The sequence below is a fragment of the Salvelinus namaycush genome, chromosome 11 (assembly GCF_016432855.1).
Source record: "Salvelinus namaycush isolate Seneca chromosome 11, SaNama_1.0, whole genome shotgun sequence".
In the NCBI taxonomy this organism is placed as follows: domain Eukaryota; kingdom Metazoa; phylum Chordata; class Actinopteri; order Salmoniformes; family Salmonidae; genus Salvelinus; species Salvelinus namaycush.
The window spans coordinates 40,378,990-40,405,519 of record NC_052317.1 but is presented as its reverse complement, the minus strand read 5'-3'; the positions used below and the strand labels follow the sequence as shown (position 1 = coordinate 40,405,519).

General features: G+C 48.2%; 1 protein-coding gene across 1 annotated transcript; it reads right to left on the bottom strand.

Annotated features, from left to right (window-relative positions):
* Positions 1-5,722: 5,722 nt before the first annotated feature.
* LOC120055417 (proline-rich extensin-like protein EPR1) lies at positions 5,723-7,465 on the bottom strand. The gene is made up of 2 exons (XM_039003280.1): positions 7,449-7,465; positions 5,723-6,353 (listed from the first exon to the last, which is right to left on the bottom strand). Exons 1-2 carry the CDS (start codon positions 7,463-7,465, stop codon positions 5,723-5,725), a joined length of 648 nt encoding a protein of 215 aa, XP_038859208.1.
* Between the last annotated feature and the right edge of the window lie 19,065 nt (positions 7,466-26,530).

The following is a 26,530-nucleotide window of genomic DNA, read 5'->3' as shown; positions in this document are numbered from 1 at the left end:
CTTCATTTCCTAAGGCTTCCACTAGATGTCAACCGTCTTTAGAACGTGGTTTCAGGCTGCTCATGTGAAGGGGGGCCGGATGGGAGATGTTTTACTAAGGGGTCTGCCTACAGCCTTGTTCTCAGTCACGCGCTTTCACTTGAGAGGTTGCTCTCGTTCCAGTGCTATTCTACAGACATTGGAATTCTCCGGTTGGAACAGTATTGAACTTTTATGATAAAAACATCCTAAAGATTGATTCTATACTTAGTTTGACAAGTTTCTTCGACCTGTAATATAACTTTTTGAATGTTTCGTCCGAATGGACCAGATCGCGCTTTTTTATCAAACGCCCTAACAAAAGAAGCTATTGGACATAAATGGACATAAATGATGGACATTATCGAACAAAACAAGCATTTATTGTGGAACTGCGATTCCTGGGAGTGCATTCTGATGAAGATCATCAAAGGTAAATGAATATTTATATATGAATAATGTTGACTACCCAACATGGCGGATATTTCTCTGGCTGGTTTGGGCTCTGAGCGCCGTTCTCAGATAATGCTTTTCCGTAAAGTTTTTTTGAAATCTGACACAGCGGTTGAATTAAGGAGAAGTGTATCTAAAGTTTCATGTATAATAGCTGTATTTTCATCGACATTTATTATGAGTATTTCTGTGAATTCATGTGGCTCTCTGCAATATCACTGCATGTTTTGGAACTACTGAATCTATGAGTGGCATCTGATGAAGTTCATCAAAGGTTAGTGATTAATTTTATCTCTTTGTGCTTTTTGTGACTCCTCTCTTTGGCGGGAAAAATGGCTGGGTTTATCTGTGACTTGGTGGTGACCTAACATAATCTGTTTGTGGAGCTTTCGGCGTAAAGCATTTTTGAAATCAGACACTGTGGCTGGATTAACAAGAATTTCATCTTTAAAATTATGCCTAATACTTGTATGTTTGAGAAATTAGATCTGAGATTTCTGTTGATTTGTATTTGGCTCCCTGCAATTTTATTGGCTGTTGGCGAGGGGTTCCGCTAGCAGTGAAGTAAGACAGTAATCACTAACCAGGACAGTAATGGACGAGGCATATTGATATTAGAGAGAGGCATGCGTAGCCAAGTGAACATATGGGTCCAGAGAGTGGTTGGGCTGGCTGGGGACACGGCGATTCAGACAGTTAGCAGGCCGGTGCTAACAAGCTAGCAGTTAGCTAGCAGTTAGTAGGCCGGGGCTAAACAAGCTAGCAGTTAGCAGACTGGGGCTAGCAAGCTAGCAGTTAGCAGACCGGGGCAAGCAAGCAAACAGTTAGCAGCCCAGGGCAAGCAAGCAAGCAGTTAGCAGACCGGGGCAAGCAAGCTAGCAGTTAGCAGACCGGGGCAAGCAAGCTAGCAGTTAGCAAAACAGGTGGCTTGCAGTTAGCAGACCAGGTTAGCAAGCAAGCAGTTAGCAGACCGGGGCAAGCAGGCTAGCAGTTAGCAGACCGGGACTAGCAAATTAGCAGAAGCGCCTTTGGGGGATGTCGCGATGGAGGTGAGTCTGTTTTTGCCTCTCCGTGCGGTGACGTCGATAGACCAGTCGTGGATTAGTAGTGTTCCAAGTAGCTCTAGGTAGCTAGCAGGCCGCGGTTAGCAGAATGGGCCTTCAGCGGACGTCACGCCTGAGGGGCCTGTTGGAATCCTCGGGCAAATTATGTCGTTATTCAAGTCGTAGAGGATCGGTGGGTTTCCGTGCCCCGTACCGGCAGTAGAAGGGGTCCCGGATATTGTAGCCCAGGAGTGGGCTCCGGTGGTAGCACAGGAGCCCTACCCGGGCTAGCTTCAGGCTAATTGGTGCTTGCTCCGGGATGGAAACGCTAGCCAGGAGTAGGCGGCTAGCTAGTTGTGAAGATCCAGACGAAAAGGTTCAGAGTTTGGAGGATATGGAGGGGGGGGGGGGGGGGGGGGAGTATAAAAAAGTACACCGAGGCAAATCATGCATTACAAACAATCAGGTTGTTTGTGAGTTAAACTCTTGATCAGCTCTGTGTTGGCGCTGCACTCTGACCGTCTCAGGGACGTGTGTGTGTTGGCGCTTCAGAGGCTGTAGCTGTTTGACACTGAGTGACTGCCTGACTGCCCTAGTTTCAATGCACTACTGTTTGTTTCCCCCTGGTCTCTCTGTGTACATCTGTCTGACCTCCCAACATTGGTATATTTCTCTTATCAGCTGTATTTGAGGAGAAACTGTGACCTAGTTTGCCACCACTTTCCAAAATGGCACCCTATCCTCTATCTAATGCACTACTTTAACCAGGGCCTATAGAGATCTGGTCTAAAGTAGTGCACTTCATAATGAATAGGTGGTCATTTGAGATGTACTGTCTGTCTCTGTCTCTCTCTCTCCTCTCTTTCTTTCTTTCTCTCTCTCCTCTCTTTCTTTCTCTCTCTCCTCTCTTTCTCTCTCTCTCTCTCGCTCTTCTCTCTCTCTCTCTATCTCTTCTCTCTCTCTTCTCTCTCTCTCTTCTCTCTCTCTCTGTCTTTCTCCTTTCTCTCTCTCTTCTCTCTCTCTCTGTCTTTCTCCTTTCTCTCTCTCTCTGTCGGTCTGTCTGTCTTTCTCCTTTCTCTCTCTGTCTGTCTTTCTCCTCTCTTTCTCTCTCCCGTGTATCCCACTTCAGTGGATAACAGGGGGGGGGGCTCTAAACACTATATTTTAGGAGCTTAGCCTGGCTCCAACTTTTCTTAGATTTTCTCACTGTTGTATTCAGGAAATGTCTCCAGATTCATCCTCAAATAGCGACATGGACTCAAGATTCTGACAACCCTGTGTTGAACTCATCCCTGGGAGACCCTGCTGTTGCCCAATCCATATTGCCGACATGGACTCAGACTTTAGTGTACGTTTCTTGATATCAAAAAGGTCATTATAATATATTGTGGTGTTTATCCTTGCAGAATGCTATTTTCCCCCCATCCAGCTCCTCTAAAGACGTTCTCAAGGTCTCCTTGCCTCTGTTCATTTGCTGCATCAGTGCCCATTATCGATTTCCTTTTTTCTGAAGGCTATTGTTTTTCTAACACTTGGGAAGGACTTTGAGAATGCAGTATAATAATCTATCAAGATTTATATGACTTGAATATGGTTGTGAAATTCAGGGAAATTTCCCATAATTCCCGGGTTTTCCAGAAGTCCTGGTTGGAGGATTCACATATTTTGTCCTAAAACCTTTTGTCCTAAAACCTGGGCATTTTGGGAATGTTACTGGAATATTGCAACCTTAGTAAGCATGCTGCAGAACTGTTGCTCAATCCATATTTCTGTTTCCTGTAGCAAACAGAGCATTTTTATCAACATTAGCTTTGAATGAAACTGATTTCAACATGACTTGCAGATCATTCTAGATAATGAAGGGTAATGTATAGAGTGCATTGTTTTAAGTCATGTTCTTAGAGAAATACGGTATTGTATCTTATCGTGGACGCAACAGGAAGTCCCCTAGATGCTTGTTAGGCATATTGTTCAAGTTAACACCCTCCCTCCATATCCCTCTGTTCTCTATCCTCTTTCAACCTGCTCAGCCCTTCTATGTGTTATTTTTACCAAGGCAGTGAGTCAGCAGAAAGACAACCTCTCTTCCTCTCTCCTCCTCTCCCTCACTCTCTTCCTCCCCTCCATCTCTCTTCCTCCTCTCCCTGCCTCTCTCTTCCTCCCTCTCTCTCTTTTTTTTCCTGTCAAAGAAGCACTAAGGACAATATTTGTAGTCTAATCAGAACGGTCAACGAGCCCCTCCCTCTCTCTGGTTTATCTCCCATCTCTCTCCTCTATCTCTCCCTCACTCTTCCTCCTCTCCTCTTCCTCACTCTCTCTGGTTTATCTCCCATCTCTCTCCTCTATCTCTCCCTCACACTTCCTCCTCTCCTCTTCCTCACTCTCTCTGGTTTATCTCCCATCACTCTCCTCTATCTCTCCCTCACACTTCCTCCTCTCCTCTTCCTCACTCTCTCTGGTTTATCTCCCATCTCTCTCCTCTATCTCTCCCTCACACTTCCTCCTCTCCTCTTCCTCCCTCTCTCTGGTTTATCTCCCATCTCTCTCCTCTATCTCTCCCTCACACTTCCTCCTCTCCTCTTCCTCACTCTCTCTAGTTTATCCCCCATCACTCTCCTCTATCTCTCCTGGCAGGCAGCTGTAATAAACATTTCAATCAACTCTCTCTGCCTGTGTAGCAGAGGGGGACACCACACACACACACACACACACACAGACAGACACAGACAGACACAGACAGACAGACAGACAGACAGACAGACAGACAGACAGACAGACAGACAGACAGACAGACAGACAGACAGACAGACAGACAGACAGACACTGAACCCCTCTGAGGGAGCTGAGATGTGCCAGAGATTGGCCAGCTGCAGTCATGTTGCTCATTCTCTTTTTAAAAGGTTTATTATGTGACATGAGGGCGGGGGGATGTATGGGCTTTCTAAAGGGGACACGCAGTGGGAACAGGGACCGGGTTCTGTTTTGGCCTGGGATGTAGCCTAATGCTGGAATGACTCTGCAGTCTTGGTTGCCAGGTGTCTTTTCCCTCTGTGATAGGGCGATTTAGTTCCCCCCCCCACCCCCCGTCCATGTAATCTTATTCAGTATGATCTAAAAAGGAGAACTGATCCTAGATCAGCAGTCTTACTCTGAGACGCTTGATAAATACAGTACAACCCCTGCACTGTTTTGTACTACAGTGCACTACTGTAGCAGTGAGTCATGTTGAATGTCAGTCTGTAGGAACTTTATGTTCTCCTCTGCTGGCTCTGCTGTCCTCTCCTCTGCTGTCCCCTCCTCTGCTGTCCTCTCCTCTGCTCTCCTCTCCTCTGCTGTCCTCTCCTCTCCTCTGCTGTCCTCCTCTGCGGCTGACTGATTTGTAAAGGCTGAGGGGTATGTTCTGTTTTCTTGGGAGAGACTCTGGCACTCTGCCCACTCCTGTGTTGTGCTCTCTCTCTCACTCACGCACATATATGTAAGAGACCAAAGGCTGGGCTTAGCATAGTGAAGAAGGCTGGGCTCAGGAGCTTAGTATAGTGGTGAAGGCTGGGGTTAGCATAGTGGAGAAGGCTGGACTCAGGCGCTTAGCATAGTGGAGAAGGCTGGGCTCAGGCGCTTAGCATAGTGGAGAAGGCTGGGCTCAGGCGCTTAGCATAGTGGAGAAGGCTGGGCTCAGGGGCTTAGCGTAGTGGAGAAGGCTGGGCTCAGGGGCTTAGCGTAGTGGAGAAGGCTGGGCTCAGGGGCTTAGCGTAGTGGAGAAGGCTGGGCTCAGGGGCTTAGCGTAGTGGAGAAGGCTGGGCTCAGGCGCTTAGCATAGTGGAGAAGGCTGGGCTCAGGGGCTTAGCGTAGTGGAGAAGGCTGGGCTCAGGGGCTTAGCGTAGTGGAGAAGGCTGGGCTCAGGGGCTTAGCGTAGTGGAGAAGGCTGGGCTCAGGGGCTTAGCGTAGTGGAGAAGGCTGGGCTCAGGGGCTTAGCATAGTGGAGAAGGCTGGGCTCAGGGGCTTAGCATAGTGGAGAAGGCTGGGCTCAGGGGCTTAGCATAGTGGAGAAGGCTGGGCTCAGGGGCTTAGCATAGTGGAGAAGGCTGGGCTCAGGGGCTTAGCATAGTGGAGAAGGCTGGGCTTAGCATAGTGGAGAAGGCTGGGCTCAGGGGCTTAGCATAGTGGAGACAGCTGGGCTCAGGAGCTTAGCATAGTGGAGAAGGCTGGGCTCAGGGGCTTAGCATAGTGGAGACAGCTGGGCTCAGGAGCTTAGCATAGTGGAGACGGGGAGGTAGATGGTGGGAGGTTAGAGAGTGAGGGGTGGGGGGAGGAGGGAGAGTGACGGGCGTGGGGAGAGAGTGACGGGCGTGGGGAGAGAGTGACGGGCGTGGGGAGAGGGTGACGGGCGGGGGGGGAGGGAGAGTGACCGGCGTGGAGGGGAGTGACGGGTGTGAGGGTGGGGAGAGAGTGACGGGTGTGGGGGAGGGAGAGTGACGGGCGTGGAGGGGAGTAGGGAGCGTGGAGGGGGGGGAGAGTGACTGTGGGAGAGAGGAGGGGTGGAGGTGGAAGTGGGGGGTGAGTAGGGAGCGTGACGGGCGTGGGTCGGTGGGGGAAGTGACGGGCGTGGGTCGGTGGGGGAAGTGACGGGCGTGGGTCGGTGGGGGAAGTGACGGGCGTGGGTCGGTGGAGGTGGAAGTGACGGGCGTGGGGGGTGAGTAGGGAGCGTGACGGGCATGGGTCGGTGGGGGAAGTGACGGGCGTGGGTCGGTGGGGGAAGTGACGGGCGTGGGTCGGTGGGGGAAGTGACGGGCGTGGGTCGGTGGGGGAAGAGTCTGTTGTGCCAGAGGAGAGACAGAGAGTCTGTTGTGCCAGAGGAGAGACAGAGAGTCTGTTGTGCCAGAGGAGAGACAGAGAGTCTGTTGTGCCAGAGGAGAGACAGAGAGACTTTTGAGACAGAGGAGAGAGGAGAGTCTGTTGTGCCAGAGGAGAGACAGAGAGTCTGTTGTGCCAGAGGAGAGAGGAGAGTCTGTTGAGACAGAGGAGAGACAGAGAGTCTGTTGTGCCAGACAGAGAGAGGAGAGACTGTTGTGCCAGACAGAGGGAGGAAAAACAGAGAGACTGTTGTGCCAGACAGAGTGAGGAGACAGAGAAACTGTTGTGCCAGACAGAGGAGAGACAAGAGAGTCTGTTGTGCCAGACAGAGAAAGGAGAGACAGAACAACTGTTGTGTCAGATTGAGACAGAGAGTATGTTGTGCCAGACAGAGGAGAAACATTGAGTCTGTTATGCCAGACAGAGAGAGGAGAGACAGAGAGACTGTTGTGCCAGACAGAAAGAGGAGAGACAGAAAGTCTGTTGTGCCAGACAGAGAGACTGTTGTGCCAGACATAGAGAGGAGAGACAGAAAGTCTGTTGTGCCAGACAGAGATACTGTTGTGCCAGACAGAGAGAGGGGAGACAGAAAGTCTGTTGTGCCAGACAGAGACTGTTGTGCCAGACGGAGAGAGGAGATACATTGAGACTGTTGTGCCAGACAGAGAGAGGAGATACATTGAGACTGTTGTGCCAGATAGAGGAGAGACAGAACATCTGTTGTGCCAGACAGAGAGAGGAGATGCATTGAGACTGTTGTGCCAGACAGAGAGAGGAGAGACAGAGAGTATGTTGTGCCAGATAGAGGAGAGACAAAGTCTGTTGTGCCAGACAAACAGAGGAGAGACAGAGAGTATGTTGTGCCAGACAGAGAGAGGAGAGACATTGAGCTCAGATGGCATGCTCTTTTTTTCTATGACAGTGTATTGGACTGTGTCAATGTGTTTGTAGCTGGCTGTCCTTCCCTATTGCAGCAGTACCTATCTAGCGTTCCTCAGGGTTAGTCGGTGAGAGGGAACGGGGGCTGCAGTGGGGTTTTGGCTCTCCTCTGCAACAGCACTACAGGATAGATCACTGCATCACTCTAATAGGGACGCCATGTACCCAACCGACGAGACAGTTACGGTAAGAATGCTGGCTTCATCTCTCACACACACACACACACACACACACACACACACACACACACACACACACACACACACACACACACACACACACACACACACACACACACACACACACACACACATGGCTATCAATAGCATGAACAATAGCAAACAGGAACAACAGAGTAAAGTCGACAGCACCGAGGACCGTCGACAGCACCGAGGACCGTCGACAGCACCGGGGACCGTCGACAGCACCGGGGACCGTCGGCAGCACCGAGGACCGTCGACAGCACCGGGGACCGTCGACAGCACCGGGGACCGTCGACAGCAGCGGGGACCGTCGGCAGCACCGGGGACCGTCGGCAGCACCGAGGACCGTCGGCAGCACCGAGGACCGTCGGCAGCACCGAGGACCGTCGGCAGCACCGAGGACCGTCGACAACAAATGAAACGGATGCACAACAAGCCAGCTGGCACTTTCAAATGAAGGTGTACTGTCTCTCTCTGCACTCTGAGCACTAGACCATTTATCAGAATTGGGCTGCTACAGTATTTTATAATACTTCATGTATGACATAAAATACCACATTATTATACACAAGCTCTGTTAGCATGTATATACTGAGTGTACAAAACATTAAGGACACCTTCCTCATATTGAGTCCCCCTCAGAACAGCCTCAATTCGTCAGGGCATGGACTCTACAAGGTGTCATGTGTTCCACAGGGATGCTGGTCCATGTTGACTCCAACGCTTCCCACAGTTGTGTCAAGTTGGCTGGATGTCCTTAGAGGGCTGGAACATTCTTAATACACACGGGAAACTGTTGAGCGTGAAAAACCCTTCCGTTCACCCTCTTGTTCCTACCATTCACCCTCTGAATGATTCCACCCTCTTGTCCCTACCATTCACCCTCTTGTAAATACCATTCACCTTCTTGTTCCTACCATTCACCCTCTGAATGATTCACCCTCTGAATGGCACACATACACACAATCCATGTCTCAATTGTCTCAAGGCTTAAAAATCTTTCTTTAACCTGTCTCCTCCCCTTCATCTACACTGATTGAAGTGGATTTAACAGGGGACATCAATAAAGGATCATAGCTTTTACCTGGTCAGTCTGTCATGGAAAGAGCAGGTGTTCTTAATGTTTTGTACACTCAGTGTACATGTAACTTTAAGCTTAGTGGTGCTCTACAGTCATGCATTACACACACACACACACAATATACACACACACATTACACACACACACAATATATACACACACACACACAATATACACACACACACGCACACACACACACTATATACACACACACACACACACACACACACACACACACACACACACAATATACACACACACACACTATACACACACACACACACAATATATACACACACACTATACACACACACACTACACACACACACAATATATATACACACACACACACACACAATATACACACACACTCACACACGCAATGAAGTTGCAAATCAGTTATTTTAAAACTGCAGTTGCAGAGCAAGTAATCAACACGTATAGAACTGGCAGTTAAAAACAGATGTGGCACCAGGCTTGTCCACATCTATTTCTGCCTGCCTTATTCCTTCCTCCCTGTCGTAACTCACGTCCTCTGAGCTCGCTACGTTCTCTGATTGTGTGACTGTTTCTGGCTGCAGCTTGATTGAAGAGCGGCAGTCCTCAGTATTTTGACTGGGTTTTATCTTTCAATTATAAAGGTCTAGTTATCACTCAGCTTAGGGAGATTCTGAGAGTCTTATTGACGTCATTACCACCTGACCCCCCCAACTGCTACTGTCACTGAGTCACTGCCACAGATTACTGTATCGGACGTGTGGAGGGGGAGTCAATGAATGCCAGGCGTCCAGCCTGAGCAATATTATGACCACGCAAGGTCAAGGGTCGTGGGATGAGAAGAGCCCAGTCTATTCATCGGACTGAGGTGACATAAGGGATGATCCTTGACTCTGTCTCAGCACATATTGGGTGATAGGGTAAAGACACACTGATCCGGGAATCTTCTTCTTTGAAAAGTTAATGTGCAACGTATGAACAGAGAGACATGTGACATCCCAGTGAGGGAAGTGACTGGTCCGTGTTTGCTGTCTGATTGGTTTATAGTCAGGAAGTGACTGGTCTGCTGTCTGATTGGTACATTGCCAGGTCCCTCCTGGTCAAATCACCTGACTCAATCTTAGATCAGATTAGTAGATTATTCTATTAGGCTTGCCTTCTTCCTCCTGATCCTCGTGGGCCATTTATGGGACCACTTTACAACACACTGTTCATTCTTTGTCTAGTTCATCTCTGGGTCTTTTGGGACCTGTCCCATTCCTTTGGGACACTAGTCTATCTGTGTTCAGAGGCACTGCAGTGTGAGCGTAGGTGGGCCTCTCCTGTCAGCAACAACGCAGCGCTGGCTGGCTGGCGGGCGGAAGAGAGACGTCCTCAGTCTAGTCGATCTTCTCTATCTCTCTCGAAGTTACTCTTCCATGAGCCATTTTTTTCACTCTTCTGCCCGTCCTAACTGCTTCATGCATCAACTTGTCCCCCTCTTCTGAAAGAATGAAGAGAAAAGGTGAGGGAACATCACCTCCAGCAACAGAGAAAGATGTGTCCCTCCCTCCCTCCCTCCCTCCCTCCCTCCCTCCCTCCCTCCCTCCCTCCCTCCCTCCCTCCCTCCCTCCCTCCCTATCCACTGGCAGGTTATAACGGCACACCCCTACCTTTAGTACAGGAGGAGAGAGGGATGGTATGAGGACGGGAAAACGATTAAACTTGTGTCCCAAATGGCACCCTGTTCCCTATATAGTGCACTACTTTAGACTACAGCTCTATGGGCCCTGCTCAAAAGTAGTGCACTATATAGGGGAAAGGGTTCCATTTGGAACGCAGATGGGCCAAGTCAGACCTTGCCTTCTAAAACATTTGAGGAGGCATAACAGAGGAATTTAGGGGGGAAACGTGGCACGCCTGTTGGACTAAGAGTAAAATATGTAGTGATTCATAGCCGCTAGGGGCCCCACCTCAGCCAGGTGGAGATAAACAGTCCTTAGTGAAGGCCTTTAGAGTAGTGGCTAGTAGTGCAGGGGTATGCAGAGCATGGTTCTAGTATTACCACGGCTATTTTAACACCATGTACCAATTTTAGCGACTGGAACAAGCTGCAACAAACACTCGAACCGGACAGTTTTATCTCAATCTCTTCATTCAAAGACTCAATCGTGGACACTCTTACTGACAGTTGTGGCTGCTTTGTGTGATGTATTGTTGTCTCTACCTTCTTGACCTTTGTGTTGTTGTCTGTGCCCAATTAATGTTTGTACCATGTTTTGTGCTGCTACCATGTTGTGTTGCTACCATGTTGTGTTGTCATGTGTTGCTGCCTTGCTATGTTGTTGTCTTAGGTCTCTCTTTATGTAGTGTTGTGTTGTCTCTCTTGTTGTTGGTGTGATTTGTCCAATATTTTATTAGTATTTTTTTTTTTCCCAGGCCCCCGTCCCCGCAGGAGACCTTTTGCCTTTTTGAAGGCCATCATTGTAAATAAGAATTTGTTCTTAACTGACTTGCCTAGTTAAATAAGGAATACAAATGAAAGAGCTCAGCAGAAAAGTTTAATTGAAAAAGGAGAAAATAAAGTAATTGAATGAAGGGAGAAAGCAGTAGGCAGGGGGGTTGTTGGCTGGTCCATCTGGCTGCTCCTCCAGATGAGGACTGGTGATGGTTGATTCTCAGGGGGGTTGTTGGCTGGTCCATCTGGCTGCTCCTCCAGATGAGGACTGGTGATGGTTGATTCTCAGGGGGGTTGTTGGCTGGTCCATCTGGCTGCTCCTCCAGATGAGGACTGGTGATGGTTTATTCTCAGGGGGGTTGTTGGCTGGTCCAGCTGGCTGCTCCTCCAGATGAGGACTGGTGATGGTTGATTCTCAGGGGGGTTGTTGGCTGGTCCATCTGGCTGCTCCTCCAGATGAGGACTGGTGATGGTTGATTCTCAGGGGGGTTGTTGGCTGGTCCATCTGGCTGCTCCTCCAGATGAGGACTGGTGATGGTTTATTCTCAGGGGGGTTGTTGGCTGGTCCAGCTGGCTGCTCCTCCAGATGAGGACTGGTGATGGTTGATTCTCAGGGCAGACTGAGGCTGAGTCTGGAATGGCACTCTATTCCCTATATAGTGCACTACTTTTGACCATGGGACTATGGACCCTGGTGAAAAGATGATCATTCCTCCCAAGTTTTATACCACATGATCATGCCCTGTTTTATACCACATGATCATTCCTCCCTAGTCCCTGCCCTGTTTTATACCACATGATCAATCCTCCCTAGTTCCTGCCCTGTTTTATACCACATGATCATTCCTCCCTAGTCCCTGCCCTGTTTTATACCACATGATCATTCCTCCCTAGTCCCTGCCCTGTTTTATACCACATGATCATTCCTCCCTAGTCCCTGCCCTGTTTTATACCACATGATCATTCCTCCCTAGTCCCTGCCCTGTTGTATACCACATGATCATTCCTCCCTAGTCCCTGCCCTGTTTTGTGGCAGGTTGGCAGGTCAGGGTCGGCTGTGGCAGGTTGGCAGGTCAGGGTCGGCTGTGGCAGGTTGGCAGGTCAGGGTCGGCTGTGGCAGGTTGGCAGGTCAGGGTCGGCTGTGGCAGGTTGGCAGGTCAGGGTCGGCTGTGGCAGGTTGGCAGGTCAGGGTCGGCTGTGGCAGGCTGGGAGGTTGACAGGTCAGGTCGGCTGTGGCAGGTCAGGGTCGGCTGTGGCAGGTTGGCAGGTCAGGGTCGGCTGTGGCAGGTTGGCAGGTCAGGGTCGGCTGTGGCAGGCTGGGAGGTTGACAGGTCAGGTCGGCTGTGGCAGGTCAGGGTCGGCTGTGGCAGTTCAGGGTCGGCTGTGGCAGGTTGGCAGTTCAGGGTCGGCTGTGGCAGGTTGGCAGGTCAGGGTCGGCTGTGGCAGGTCAGGGTCGGCTGTGGCAGGTCAGGGTCGGCTGTGGCAGGCTGGGAGGTTGGCAGGTCAGGGTAGCCTGTGGCAGGCTGGGAGGTTGGCAGGTCAGGGTCGGCTGTGGCAGGCTGTGAGGTTGACAGGTCAGGGTCGGCTGTGGCAGGCTGGGAGGTTGACAGGTCAGGGTAGGCTGTGGCAGGCTGGGAGGTTGACAGGTCAGGGTAGGCTGTGGCAGGCTGGGAGGTTGACAGGGTAGGCTGTGGCAGGTTGGCAGGTCAGGGTAGGCTGTGGCAGGCTGGGAGGTTGACAGGTCAGGGTCGGCTGTGGCAGGCTGGGAGGTTGACAGGTCAGGGTTGGCTGTGGCAGGCTGGGAGGTTGACAGGTCGGGGTCGGCTGTGGCAGGCTGGGAGGTTGACAGGTCAGGGTTGGCTGTGGCAGGCTGGGAGGTTGACAGGTCGGGGTCGGCTGTGGCAGGCCAGGGTTGGCTGTGGCAGGCTGGGAGGTTGACAGGTCGGGGTCGGCTGTGGCAGGCTGGGAGGTTGACAGGTCAGGGTAGGCCGGCTGCATATTTGACTGTAAGGTTGCTGAGCTTGGAGCATGTAAATGTATCCATCTTAGTTGATTACAGCTGGATGTGGTAGATGTTACAGCTGGATGTGGTAGAGGTTACAGCTGGGTGTGGTAGATGTTACAGCTGGGTGTGGTAGATGTTACAGCTGGGTGTGGTAGATGTTACAGCTGGGTGTAGTAGATGTTACAGCTGGGTGTGGTAGATGTTACAGCTGGGTGTGGTAGATGTTACAGCTGGGTGTAGTAGAGGTTACAGCTGGGTGTAGTAGAGGTTACAGCTGGGTGTAGTAGATGTTACAGCTGGATGTAGTAGATGTTACAGCTGGGTGTAGTAGATGTTACAGCTGGGTGTAGTAGATGTTACAGCTGGGTGTAGTAGATGTTACAGCTGGGTGTAGTAGATGTTACAGCTGGGTGTAGTAGATGTTACAGCTGGGTGTAGTAGATGTTACAGCTGGATGTATTAGATGTTACAGCTGGGTGTGGTAGATGTTACAGCTGGGTGTGGTAGATGTTACAGCTGGATGTAGTAGATGTTACAGCTGGGTGTAGTAGATGTTACAGCTGGATGTAGTAGATGTTACAGCTGGATGTATTAGATGTTACAGCTGGATGTGGTAGATGTTACAGCTGGATGTAGTAGATGTTACAGCTGGGTGTGGTAGATGTTACAGCTGGGTGTGGTAGATGTTACAGCTGGATGTGGTAGATGTTACAGCTGGATGTGGTAGATGTTACAGCTGGGTGTGGTAGATGTTACAGCTGGGTGTAGTAGATGTTACAGCTGGATGTAGTAGATGTTACAGCTGGATGTAGTAGATGTTACAGCTGGGTGTAGTAGATGTTACAGCTGGATGTATTAGATGTTACAGCTGGGCATGGTAGATGTTACAGCTGGATGTGGTAGAGGTTACAGCTGGATGTGGTAGATGTTACAGCTGGATGTGGTAGATGTTACAGCTGGGTGTGGTAGATGTTACAGCTGGGCGTGGTAGATGTTACAGCTGGATGTGGTAGATGTTACAGCTGGATGTGGTAGATGTTACAGCTGGATGTGGTAGATGTTACAGCTGGATGTGGTAGATGTTACAGCTGGGTGTGGTAGATGTTACAGCTGGATGTAGTAGATGTTACAGCTGGATGTGGTAGATGTTACAGCTGGGTGTGGTAGATGTTACAGCTGGGTGTGGTAGAGGTTACAGCTGGGTGTGGTAGAGGTTACAGCTGGGTGTGGTAGAGGTTACAGCTGGGTGTGGTAGATGTTACAGCTGGGTGTGGTAGATGTTACAGCTGGGTGTGGCAGATGTTACAGCTGGGTGTAGCAGATGTTACAGCTGGGTGTAGCAGATGTTACAGGTGGGTGTGGTAGATGTTACAGGTGGATGTGGTAGATGTTACAGCTGGATGTGGTAGATGTTACAGCTGGGTGTGGTAGATGTTACAGCTGGGTGTGGTAGATGTTACAGCTGGGTGTAGTAGATGTTACAGCTGGATGTGGTAGATGTTACAGCTGGATGTGGTAGAGGTTACAGCTGGGTGTAGTAGAGGTTACAGCTGGATGTAGTAGAGGTTACAGCTGGATGTGGTAGATGTTACAGCTGGATGTGGTAGATGTTACAGCTGGATGTGGTAGATGTTACAGCTGGATGTGGTAGATGTTACAGCTGGGTGTAGTAGATGTTACAGCTGGGTGTAGTAGAGGTTACAGCTGGATGTGGTAGATGTTACAGCTGGATGTGGTAGATGTTACAGCTGGATGTGGTAGATGTTACAGCTGGATGTGGTAGATGTTACAGCTGGATGTAGTAGATGTTACAGCTGGGTGTAGTAGATGTTACAGCTGGTTTACACTTGGCTAGTTGTAGCAGATGTTACAGCTGGATGTAGCAGATGTTACAGCTGGATGTAGCAGATGTTACAGCTGGTTTACACTTGGCTAGTTGTAGCAGATGTTACAGCTGGTTTACACTTGGCTAGTTGTAGCAGATGTTACAGCTGGTTTACACTTGGCTAGTTGTAGTAGATGTTACAGCTGGTTTACACTTGGCTAGTTGTAGCAGATGTTACAGCTGGTTTACACTTGGCTAGTTGTAGCAGATGTTACAGCTGGTTTACACTTGGCTAGTTGTAGCAGATGTTACAGCTGGTTTACACTTGGCTAGTTGTAGCAGATGTTACAGCTGGTTTACACTTGGCTAGTTGTAGTAGATGTTACAGCTGGTTTACACTTGGCTAGTTGTAGCAGATGTTACAGCTGGTTTACACTTGGCTAGTTGTAGCAGATGTTACAGCTGGTTTACACTTGGCTAGTTGTAGCAGATGTTACAGCTGGTTTACACTTGGCTAGTTGTAGCAGATGTTACAGCTGGTTTACACTTGGCTAGTTGTAGCTAGGGGTTATGGAATGTAAACAAAGCCGACCTTGTTTTCTGTCTGAATAGTTTTCTCTTGCTTGTGTAAGTTTATGTACTTGTTTTCCTGTCCTTTGCTGTTTTTGATTGTCGTTTTTGTTATTTGTTAGCTGGGTTTTTAGCTCACAGCAGGTAGCCAGACACAAGAAACTCTCTTAGCAACTCCCTAGCAATAAACAACTGTTTAGCTTGTTAGCTATCCAGTTGACTTGTCAGTCTAAAAATTGTTAGGATTTTATATTTTTAGTTCATCTTCCTCAAATTTCTCAAATTTCTCAAATGTCAAATTTCTCAAATTTCTCAAATGTCTAAATCATTTGACATATGATATATTATGCTAGATATTAGGAGCAAATCCTTTTATCGGCTGAACCTGGAACATATCACACTCTCTCTGTCTCTCTCTCTCTCTCTCTCTCTCGTGTTTACTCTCTCTCTCTCTCTCGTGTTTTCTCTCTCTCTTTCTCTCGTGTTTTCTCTATCTCTTGGTCTGAGTAGGAGGGAGGTATTCCCACTCAGGGACATTCAGGCCGCTGATTAACAGGCTCTTGTCAAAACACAGCAGCAGCACCAAGGCTGAGATGCTGGTGACAGACACGGAGGCTGCTAACCAAATGATACACTATCCCTTATGGGCCCTGGTCAAAAGTAGTGCACTATATAGGGAATAGGGTGCTATGGGCCCTGGTCAAAAGTTGTGCACTATATAGGGAATAGGGTGCTATGGGCCCTGGTCAAAAGTTGTGCACTATATAGGGAATAGGGTGCTATGGGCCCTGGTCAAAAGTTGTGCACTATATAGGGAATAGGGAGCCATTGGGATACACCCAGATACAAAGAAGTACTGGGGCAGTGTCTCTCAACAGTCTCCACTTCCTGTTCTTTTGCTGCTCAGTGCTGCTGACTCCACCCCCATCTCCTCAGTCTGCTGACGGACAGAACTACTGTGTTGCTAGGCTACATCAAGAGGCTGGGGCTGTGAGGCTGGCTGCAGTGAGACACTACAGAACAGAGGGGGAAGATTAGGCGTTCTCTCTCTATCCCATCGCGCTACTCTCGTTAATCTGATACACCGTTATGGTGCATCTCAAATGGCACCCGATTGTCTCTATCGTGCTATGAACTCTGGGTAAAAGTTTGGCACTATAAAGGGAATAGAGTACCAGTTGAGATGCAGATTGCGTAGTAAAAGTAGAGGCTAGGTTATGAAGCAGTTTTACCATGGGCTTTTTTTGACCTGGAGTAAAATGGACATCGTAGGCAGTCAGTCAAGGTTTGCAATACTTCAAGACTTTGATTTGTGTTCATAGTCATTCATGCGCTTTCAAATCCCAACTGTCTGCCAGTCCTTGAAAACGGTTCTCTATCCATTTCTGTCATTCGACTGTCAAACCTGTATTTCTGGTCTAGCGTGTTAATAGAACAAAACGCATTACTATCTGGTCTCTGAGACGGCAACACAGAACAAACTCCTCAAAACCAGTTGAGCAAGTCCAAAGTGTTGGCTCAGTTGTCAGGATGCAGCTACAGTAACAGGGAATGTAGCTGTGCTAAACCCTAGCATGGAAATTCAACAGGAATCGCTTTTGCAGTGTCTAGGTACTGTGGGCAGAGGCACAAAGACTGTACTGTACTCCTGTACTCCTGCTACAGATAAGTCGAAATCAAGGCTAAAAATAGAAACCTAGCTCAATGAAGACGAGTGATAGAAGCCTGTTCCTGACCTCACACACACACACACACACACACACACACACACACACACACATTTTATGGTGCACGTCTGACACGGCATCAGGCCAAGCCACTGCTTTATGAGAAAGGACTGAGTGTCTCTGGCTCAACTGAAGCTTCCAGCCCAGCCAGTCAGCAGAGCCAGCAGTACCTGACAGTCTTCATATCTTTATAGTGTCTATGCGTTATATGTCCCTGGAGAGAAGCATAGTGAGGCTGTATAAGGAGTACATTCATTCCACTGTGCAATCACAGCTCAGACATCTTGTAACCTAGCAGAATATTCAGCTTCCTGTACTGCATATTCCCTGCTTCCACAGTTATGGAGCTAGGCTATCTACAGAGATGTAGCTAGGCTATCTCCTGGGTGGTAGCTAGGCTATCTACAAAGAGGTAGCTAGGCTATCTCCTGGGTGGTAGCTAGGCTATCTCCTGGGTGGTAGCTAGGCTATCTCCTGGGTGGTAGCTAGGCTATCTCCTGGGTGGTAGCTGGGCTATCTCCTGGGTGGTAGCTGGGCTATCTCCTGGGTGGTAGCTGGGCTATCTCCTGGGTGGTAGCTGGGCTATCTCCTGGGTGGTAGCTGGGCTATCTCCCGGGTGGTAGCTGGGCTATCTCCCGGGTGGTGGCACCAGAGGGAAACAGCCAGGGACCCTAACCTACCTGTAAAGCTTTAGCCTTCCTCAACCTTTAGCCAATTACTCTCTTACAATCATTCTCTGTCAATATCACTCTTTCCGCTCTTTCTCCTCTCTCCCTCCCTCCCTCCCTTCCTTTCCTTTTCTTTGTCAGGCAATGCCTCTTTATATTTCATGTCAGTCTGTTGAAGACTGACAGTGCCTGTGGGTCTTCCTGCTAATAAGCTTCCCTATTTGAAGAGAAGTCATGTGGACAAGTGGTAAAGAAAACACCTCAGTGGAGTTTCCACATCCGGTTTGGATCCGGTTGTTGGCAGCTGTGATTATAATGTGATTCTGAGCTGTTTGTCGTTGAACCCTGTCATTCCGTGCCATATCATGCTGTGCTCTGCTCTCCTGCACTGCACTGCACTGTTTGGCCTCTCAGCACATGTTGCTGTGTTGTTGATAGCTGTCACAGGACCTGACAGACAGCATGTACTCCTATGTGAAGTCTGGCCAACTGTTGAGTAATGCCAGGAATCTTAAGATGGCCTACTGTAGATTCCTTTCACTCATCTTTCTGTAGGTCGTTAGTGTGTTTGTGTTCCCTGTAGGGTGTGTTTTTATGTGGTGTGAGTTTCTGTGCAGTTGACATGAGAAACGTTTTGTGAAGCACCACTGCAGTGTCCTCAATCTTTAGTGATGGGGGGGTCGATATTATTGTGGACGATGTAATTATTTACACTTTGATTTTGTTTGTTTGCTAGGTAGCGTTAGCTAGCGCTAGTCGGCTGTACCTCCGCCAATACTCATCCTAGCTTCTTTTTAAATAGTGAGCCAACATGTTTTCAGCACTTTTTTTTCCCCATAACTGATCAAAACTTGTTTTCTCATGCTCTCTGGCCTCTGCAGCAGACAGGCTGTGGTGAGCCGTATGTTTGGAACATCAAATCACAATACAGTTGCAGTATCGAATCTCAATACATATAGAAACGTGAGAATCGCAATACGTATCGAAGGACCCTTTTAAAATCCGTGATACAGAGAATGTGGACGGAATCACGGAATCCAGACATTAAAATGGAATTCAACAATATTCAAAAATTTATTGCACTTAGTAGGAAATCAACTAACTTATTAGAAAATGAATTAGCCCAAACTTATCAAAAGACATGAACAAAATGCATCATTGATTCGTATTTTCCTTTTTAACTTTCTGAAGAGGAAATGCAGGATTGACCCGGTCTGTGTGTAGCCGTTAGCGATGATGCTAATAATGCAGGAATGCCCCGGTCTGTGTGTAGCCGTTAGCGATGATTCCAATAATGCAGGAATGCCCCTGTCTGTGTGTAGCCGTTAGCGATGATTCCAGTAATGCAGGAATGCCCCTGTCTGTGTGTAGCCGTTAGCGATGATGCTAATAATGCAGGAATGCCCCTGTCTGTGTGTAGCCGTTAGCGACGATGCTAATAATGCAGGAATGCCCCTGTCTGTGTGTAGCCGTTAGCGATGATGCTAATAATGCAGGAATGCCCCGGTCTGTGTGTAGCCGTTAGCGATGATGCTAGTAATGCAGGAATGCCCCGGTTTGTGTGTAGCCGTTAGCGATGATGCTAGTAATGCAGGAATGCCCCTGTCTGTGTGTAGCCGTTAGCGATGATGCTAATAATGCAGGAATGCCCCTGTCTGTGTGTAGCCGTTAGCGATGATGCTAATAATGCAGGAATGCCCCGGACTGTGTGTAGCCGTTAGCGATGATGCTAATAATGCAGGAATGCCCCGGTCTGTGTGTAGCCGTTAGCGATGATGCTAATAATGCAGGAATGCCCCGGTCTGTGTGTAGCCGTTAGCGATGATGCTAATAATGACGGTATTCTGATAGATGAAAGGCTTTCCCAATAACCTTATCAATTAAATCCTAACTACAAACTAGCCTACCTTATTTGCATCAATCCAGTGGCGATTTGTTTTGCAAACTCTGCAATTACATGTGTGCTACAGAAACACTGCTAACCTAACAAGTCTGATGCTGCTGTGCATGTGAATCAAAGGGTGAAAATTAAAATTGCTTAATTATTTGGAAAATGTGATATTTTATGCACACAGGGCAGTCCAGCTCCAGTCATCTTGTCAGTAATTATAGTAGGTAGAGTATAGTAGCTATTTGTCTTGATGAAGTCCTTTAAAACCCTTAGCCTACAATTTCCACACCCATGTGGAAATCTAATTAACATCCCCATCAAAATCTGTCTAAGCTAGCGATATCTGTTTTTGCATGGGCTGCGTCTCAATCCACCGCATCCGCCGATATCACCCTTCTCCGTCTGAGGTGAAAGGTGGCAGAGCGGGGTTTGTCAGACCAGGAGACATCCCATCTGAGGTGAAAGGTGGCAGAGCGGTGTTTGACAGACCAGGAGACATCTTGAAAATCGGGTCTTCTCACAAAAACGTCTGTTTGGCCTAAAAAGTATTATGACCACTCTATGGAAAGATGACTCTCACCAACACGATGGCGCTCTCCCTTTTGCTCTAGGACACCCACAATCCTCACAAGACTCGACTGAGGGTCCCCGGTACCATTTAAAAAAATGCATGGAAGTATATATGGAGATACTTTTGTATATATAGTGTATGTGGACACCCCTTCAAATGAGTGGATTCAGCTATTTCAGCTACACCCGTTGCTGACGGTGTATAAAATCGAGCACACAGCCATGCAATCTCCATAGACAAACATTGGCAGTAGAATGGCCTTACTGAAGAGCTCAGTGACTTTCAACGTGGCATCGTCATAGGATACCACCTTTCTAACAAGTCAGTTTGTCAAATCTGTGCCCTGCTAGAGCTGCTTCAGTCAACTGTAAGTGCTGTTATTGTGAAGTGGAAATGTCTAGGAGCAACAGCTCAGCCAGGAAGTGGTAGACCACACAAGCTCACAGAACAGAACCACCAAGTGCTGAAGTGTGGAGCACGTAAAGTCATCTGTCCTCTGTTGAAACACTCACAAACGAGTTCCAAACCGCCTCTGGAAGCAAGGTCAGCACAATAACTGTTCGTCTGGAGCTTCATGAACTGGATTTCCGTGGCTGAGCAGCTGCAGACAAGCCTAAGATCACCATGCGCAATGCCAAGTGTTGGCTGGAGTTGCATAAAGCTCGCCGGCATTGGACTCTGAAGTAGTGGAAACACGTTCTCTGGGGTAATGAATCACGCTTCACCATCTGGCAGTCTGACGTACTAATCTAGGTTTGATGGGTGCCAAGAGAATGCTACCTGCCCCAATGCATAGTGCCAACTGTAAATTTTGGTGGAGGAGGAATAATGGTCTGTTTTCCATGGTTCGGGCTGTTTTCCATGGTTCGGGCTGTTTTCCATGGTTCGGGCTGTTTTCCATGGTTCAAATCAAATCAAATTTTATTTGTCACAATCACATGGTTAGCAGATGTTAATGCGAGTGTAGCGAAATGCTTGTGCTTCTAGTTCCGACAATGCAGTAATAACCAACAAGTAATCTAACCTAACAATTCCACAACTACTACCTTATACACACAAGTGTAAAGGGATAAAGAATATGTACATAAAGATATATGAATGAGTGATGGTACAGAACGGCATAGGCAAGATGCAGTAGATGGTATAGAGTACAGTATATACATATGAGATGAGTAATGTAGGGTATGTAAACATAAAGTGGCATAGTTTAAAGTGGCTAGTGATACATGTATTACATAAAGATGGCAAGATGCAGTAGATGATATAGAGTACAGTATATACATATACATATGAGATGAGTAATGTAGGGTATGTAAACATTATATTAAGTGGCATTGTTTAAAGTGGCTAGTGATACATTTTTACATCATTTCCATCAATTCCCATTATTAAAGTGGCTGGAGTTGAGTCAGTATGTTGGCAGCGGCCACTAAATGTTAGTGGTGGCTGTTTAACAGTCTGATGGCCTTGAGATAGAAGCTGTTTTTCAGTCTCTCGGTCCCTGCTTTGATGCACCTGTACTGACCTCGCCTTCTGGATGATAGCGGGGTGAACAGGCAGTGGCTCGGGTGGTTGTTGTCCTTGATGATCTTTATGGCCTTCCTGTGACATCGGGTGGTGTAGGTGTCCTGGAGGGCAGGTAGTTTGCCCCCGGTGATGCGTTGTGCAGACCTCACTACCCTCTGGAGAGCCTTACGGTTGTGGGCGGAGCAGTTGCCGTACCAGGCGGTGATACAGCCCGACAGGATGCTCTCGATTGTGCATCTGTAGAAGTTTGTGAGTGCTTTTGGTGACAAGCCGAATTTCTTCAGCCTCCTGAGGTTGAAGAGGCGCTGCTGCGCCTTCTTCACAACGCTGTCTGTGTGGGTGGACCAATTCAGTTTGTCCGTGATGTGTACACCGAGGAACTTAAAACTTTCCACCTTCTCCACTACTGTCCCGTCGATATGGATAGGGGGGTGCTCCCTCTGCTGTTTCCTGAAGTCCACAGTTTTCCATGGTTCGGGCTGTTTTCCATGGTTCGGGCTGTTTTCCATGGTTCGGGCTGTTTTCCATGGTTCGGGCTGTTTTTCATGGTTCGGGCTGTTTTCCATGGTTCGGGCTGTTTTCCATGGTTCGGGCTGTTTTCCATGGTTCGGGCTGTTTTCCATGGTTCGGGCTGTTTTCCATGGTTCGGGCTGTTTTCTATGGTTCGGGCTGTTTTCTATGGTTCGGGCTGTTTTCTATGGTTCGGGCTGTTTTCCATGGTTCGGGCTGTTTTCCATGGTTCGGGCTGTTTTCCATGGTTCGGGCTGTTTTCCATGGTTCGGGCTGTTTTCCATGGTTCTGGCTAGGCCTCTTGTTTCCAGTGAAGGGAAATCTTAACATTACAGCATACAATGCCATTCTGGAGACGATGCAGTGCTTGTGACTTTGTGGCAACAGTTTGGGGACGGCCTTCCCTCTTTCAGCATGACAATGTCCCTGTGCACCAAGGGAGATCATACAGAAATGGTTTGTCGAGATCTGTGGGGAAGAACTTGACTGGCCTGCACTGAACCCTGACATCAACCACATTGAACACCTTAGGGATGAATTGGCTGAAAGCCAGGCCTAATCACCCAACATCAGTGCCCGACCTCACTAATGCTTTTGTAGCTGAATGGAAGCAATCCCCATAGCAATGTTCCAACATCTAGTGGCAAGTCTTCCCAGAAGAGTGGAGGCTGTTATAGTGGAAAAGGGGGGACCAACTTCATATTAATGCCCCTGATTTTGGAATGAGATGAGCACATACTTTTGGTCATGTAGTTTAGTTTCTAAAATAAGGGAATAAATACGTGTAAAAACATGAATAGTTTCCTGATCTTTCTTATATCTCTGATATTTCAAATCAAATAGCTAAATGATCATTGGAATGACCATCTTAAAACAATTCCATGTGTTAGCTTAGAACCCCCCCCGGCTTAGACTCTAGAGGGTTAATGGCCATGTTGTTCTGTTGTCCAGAAGAACAAGCCTCTTGTCATGTCTTGGTCCAGTCATGACTCACTGTCTTTTCCAGTGCCCACTCTCTCTTCTATGACCTCATAGCCTTTACGTCTGTCTGTGAGGAACCGTTGTCTGTGTGTCTGTCTGACATGAATGCCTGACAGGCACACTCCATCATCTCTGTAGTCTACCCTATAGACCAGCACTACTGCTCTGATCTACCACTCCATCATCTCTGTAGTCTACCCTATAGACCAGCACTACTGCTCTGATCTACCACTCCATCATCTCTGTAGTCTACCCTATAGACCAGCACTACTGCTCTGATCTACCACTCCATCATCTCTGTAGTCTACCCTATAGACCAGCACTACTGCTCTGATCTACCACTCCATCATCTCTGTAGTCTACCCTATAGACCAGCACTACTGCTCTGATCTACCACTCCATCATCTCTGTAGTCTACCCTATAGACCAGCACTACTGCTCTGATCTACCACTCCATCATCTCTGTAGTCTACCCTATAGACCAGCACTACTGCTCTGATCTACCACTCCATCATCTCTGTAGTCTACCCTATAGACCAGCACTACTGCTCTGATCTACCACTCCATCATCTCTGTAGTCTACCCTATAGACCAGCACTACTGCTCTGATCTACCACTCCATCATCTCTGTAGTCTACCCTATAGACCAACACTACTGCTCTGATCTACCACTCCATCATCTCTGTAGTCTACCCTATAGACCAGCACTACTGCTCTGATCTACCACTCCATCATCTCTGTAGTCTACCCTATAGACCAACACTACTGCTCTGATCTACCACTCCATCATCTCTGTAGTCTACCCTATAGACCAGCACTACTGCTCTGATCTACCACTCCATCATCTCTGTAGTCTACCCTATAGACCAGCACTACTGCTCTGATCTACCACTCCATCATCTCTGTAGTCTACCCTATAGACCAACACTACTGCTCTGATCTACCACTCCATCATCTCTGTAGTCTACCCTATAGACCAGCACTACTGCTCTGATCTACCACTCCATCATCTCTGTAGTCTACCCTATAGACCAGCACTACTGCTCTGATCTACCACTCCATCATCTCTGTAGTCTACCCTATAGACCAGCACTACTGCTCTGATCTACCACTCCATCATCTCTGTAGTCTACCCTATAGACCAACACTACTGCTCTGATCTACCACTCCATCATCTCTGTAGTCTACCCTATAGACCAGCACTACTGCTCTGATCTACCACTCCATCATCTCTGTAGTCTACCCTATAGACCAACACTACTGCTCTGATCTACCACTCCATCATCTCTGTAGTCTACCCTATAGACCAACACTACTGCTCTGATCTACCACTCCATCATCTCTGTAGTCTACCCTATAGACCAGCACTACTGCTCTGATCTACCACTCCATCATCTCTGTAGTCTACCCTATAGACCAGCACTACTGCTCTGATCTACTCCCACTAACTGCATGTTTTCTCTCCTCGTCTCTCTGCCTCTGTGCCTTGGCCTGCAATAGTATTGTCTACTGTCCAGGTCTCCATATGTCAGGTCTCTGCCTGTGGTAGTAGTTGTCTGTGGTCCACTGAACTGATCCCAATCCACAGGCTAACCTCATGAGTCATGGTCCACAGTGGACCGACAGCCTCATCTACCCACTGACGCACAACACAGTGACATTGTACTTGGTACCCACACATGCAGTACAGCACAAGCCATCATTAATACATGACGGACAATAATATGTCTTTTCATTGGCCTGTGACGGCTGTTGGGTTCCCAGTACTTTCCACCGTGTGGGACAAGCTGTGTCACTTGCTGGGGAACTCAGCAACTGCAGTAACATAGGTAGTGCTGTCTGTGTGGTAGTCCCATAGATCTAGAATTAGAATATAGAATCTAATTCTATAGGTAGTCCTGTCTGTGTGGTAGTCCCATAGATCTAGAATATATAATCTAATTCTAAAGGTAGTCCTGTCTGTGTGGTAGTCCCATAGATATAGAATCTAATTCTATGGCTAGTCCTGTCTGTGTGGTAGTCCCATAGATCTAGAATCTAATTCTATGGGTAGTCCTGTCTGTGTGGTAGTCCCATAGATCTAGAATCTAATTCTATGGGTAGTCCTGTCTGTGTGGTAGTCCCATAGATCTAGAATATAGAATCTAATTCTATGGGTAGTCCCATTCCCAAGGAGAAAGGCCACTCCTCCCCTTGCACGTTGGTCGTCATGGCTCCCGTGTGTGGTACTACAGAGAGATGATCTATGGTATTATGGACTGTATGGGGTCCTGTGTTCTGGTGTGTTGACGGTTATCTCTGACATCAGAGTGGAAGGCTAACTAAACCACTGCGTATTCTTGCCTTAATTAGCCTGCGTCCCAAATGACAGGAAGCATCCTAGGTTTCCCATAGGAGGGTAAGATGAGTAGGACATTGCCCTGTATACTGATCCAAGGTCAGTCTTTGTGTTTTCCTCCTTAATGGTTATGGTTGCATTTGGGTAAGACTTATGTGAAGTTGAATCCTATATTTGGGTGCAGGAATATTCTGTGTGCTGTGTGGGCCCCTCATTCCTTAATGTCAGTGTTTGGGTAAACTCAGCTGATCCTACAGCTGTGGGGCTAGGGGCAACCTCTACTCTGAGCATCCACAGGGCATCATGGGTGGCCTCAGCTGACCTTGTTGCTCTGCTGTGCCTCTGTAGACATGGAGTAATGGGATCTGACAGGCAGACAGACAGACAGACAGGCAGACAGATAGACCTCCATCCTCTGTGGTGCTGCAGTGAAGGACAACCACTCCAGCCAATGACGGGTCTGGTTCGTGCCAGGGCAAGGAGGGCAGAGTGACTGGCAGGGGAAACAAGTATTCATAATAGAAACCATGCATAATAGTTTAGTCTGGCTGCCCAGTGGGTGAGGCTGTTGAACTGGGTTTGCTCTGCAATTGTAGGATTATATACAGACTGCCATCTACCTGGCTGTCCAGAACCAAACCCAGTGCCTGGCTGTCCAGAACCAAACCTAGTGCCTGGCTGTCCAGAACCAAACCTAGTGCCGTGCTGTCCAGAACCAAACCTAGTGCCGTGCTGTCCAGAACCAAACCCAGTGCCTGGCTGTCCAGAACCAAACCCAGTGCCTGGCTGTCCAGAACCAAACCTAGTGCCGTGCTGTCCAGAACCAAACCTAGTGCCTGGCTGTCCAGAACCAAACCCAGTGCCTGGCTGTCCAGAACCAAACCCAGTGCCTGGC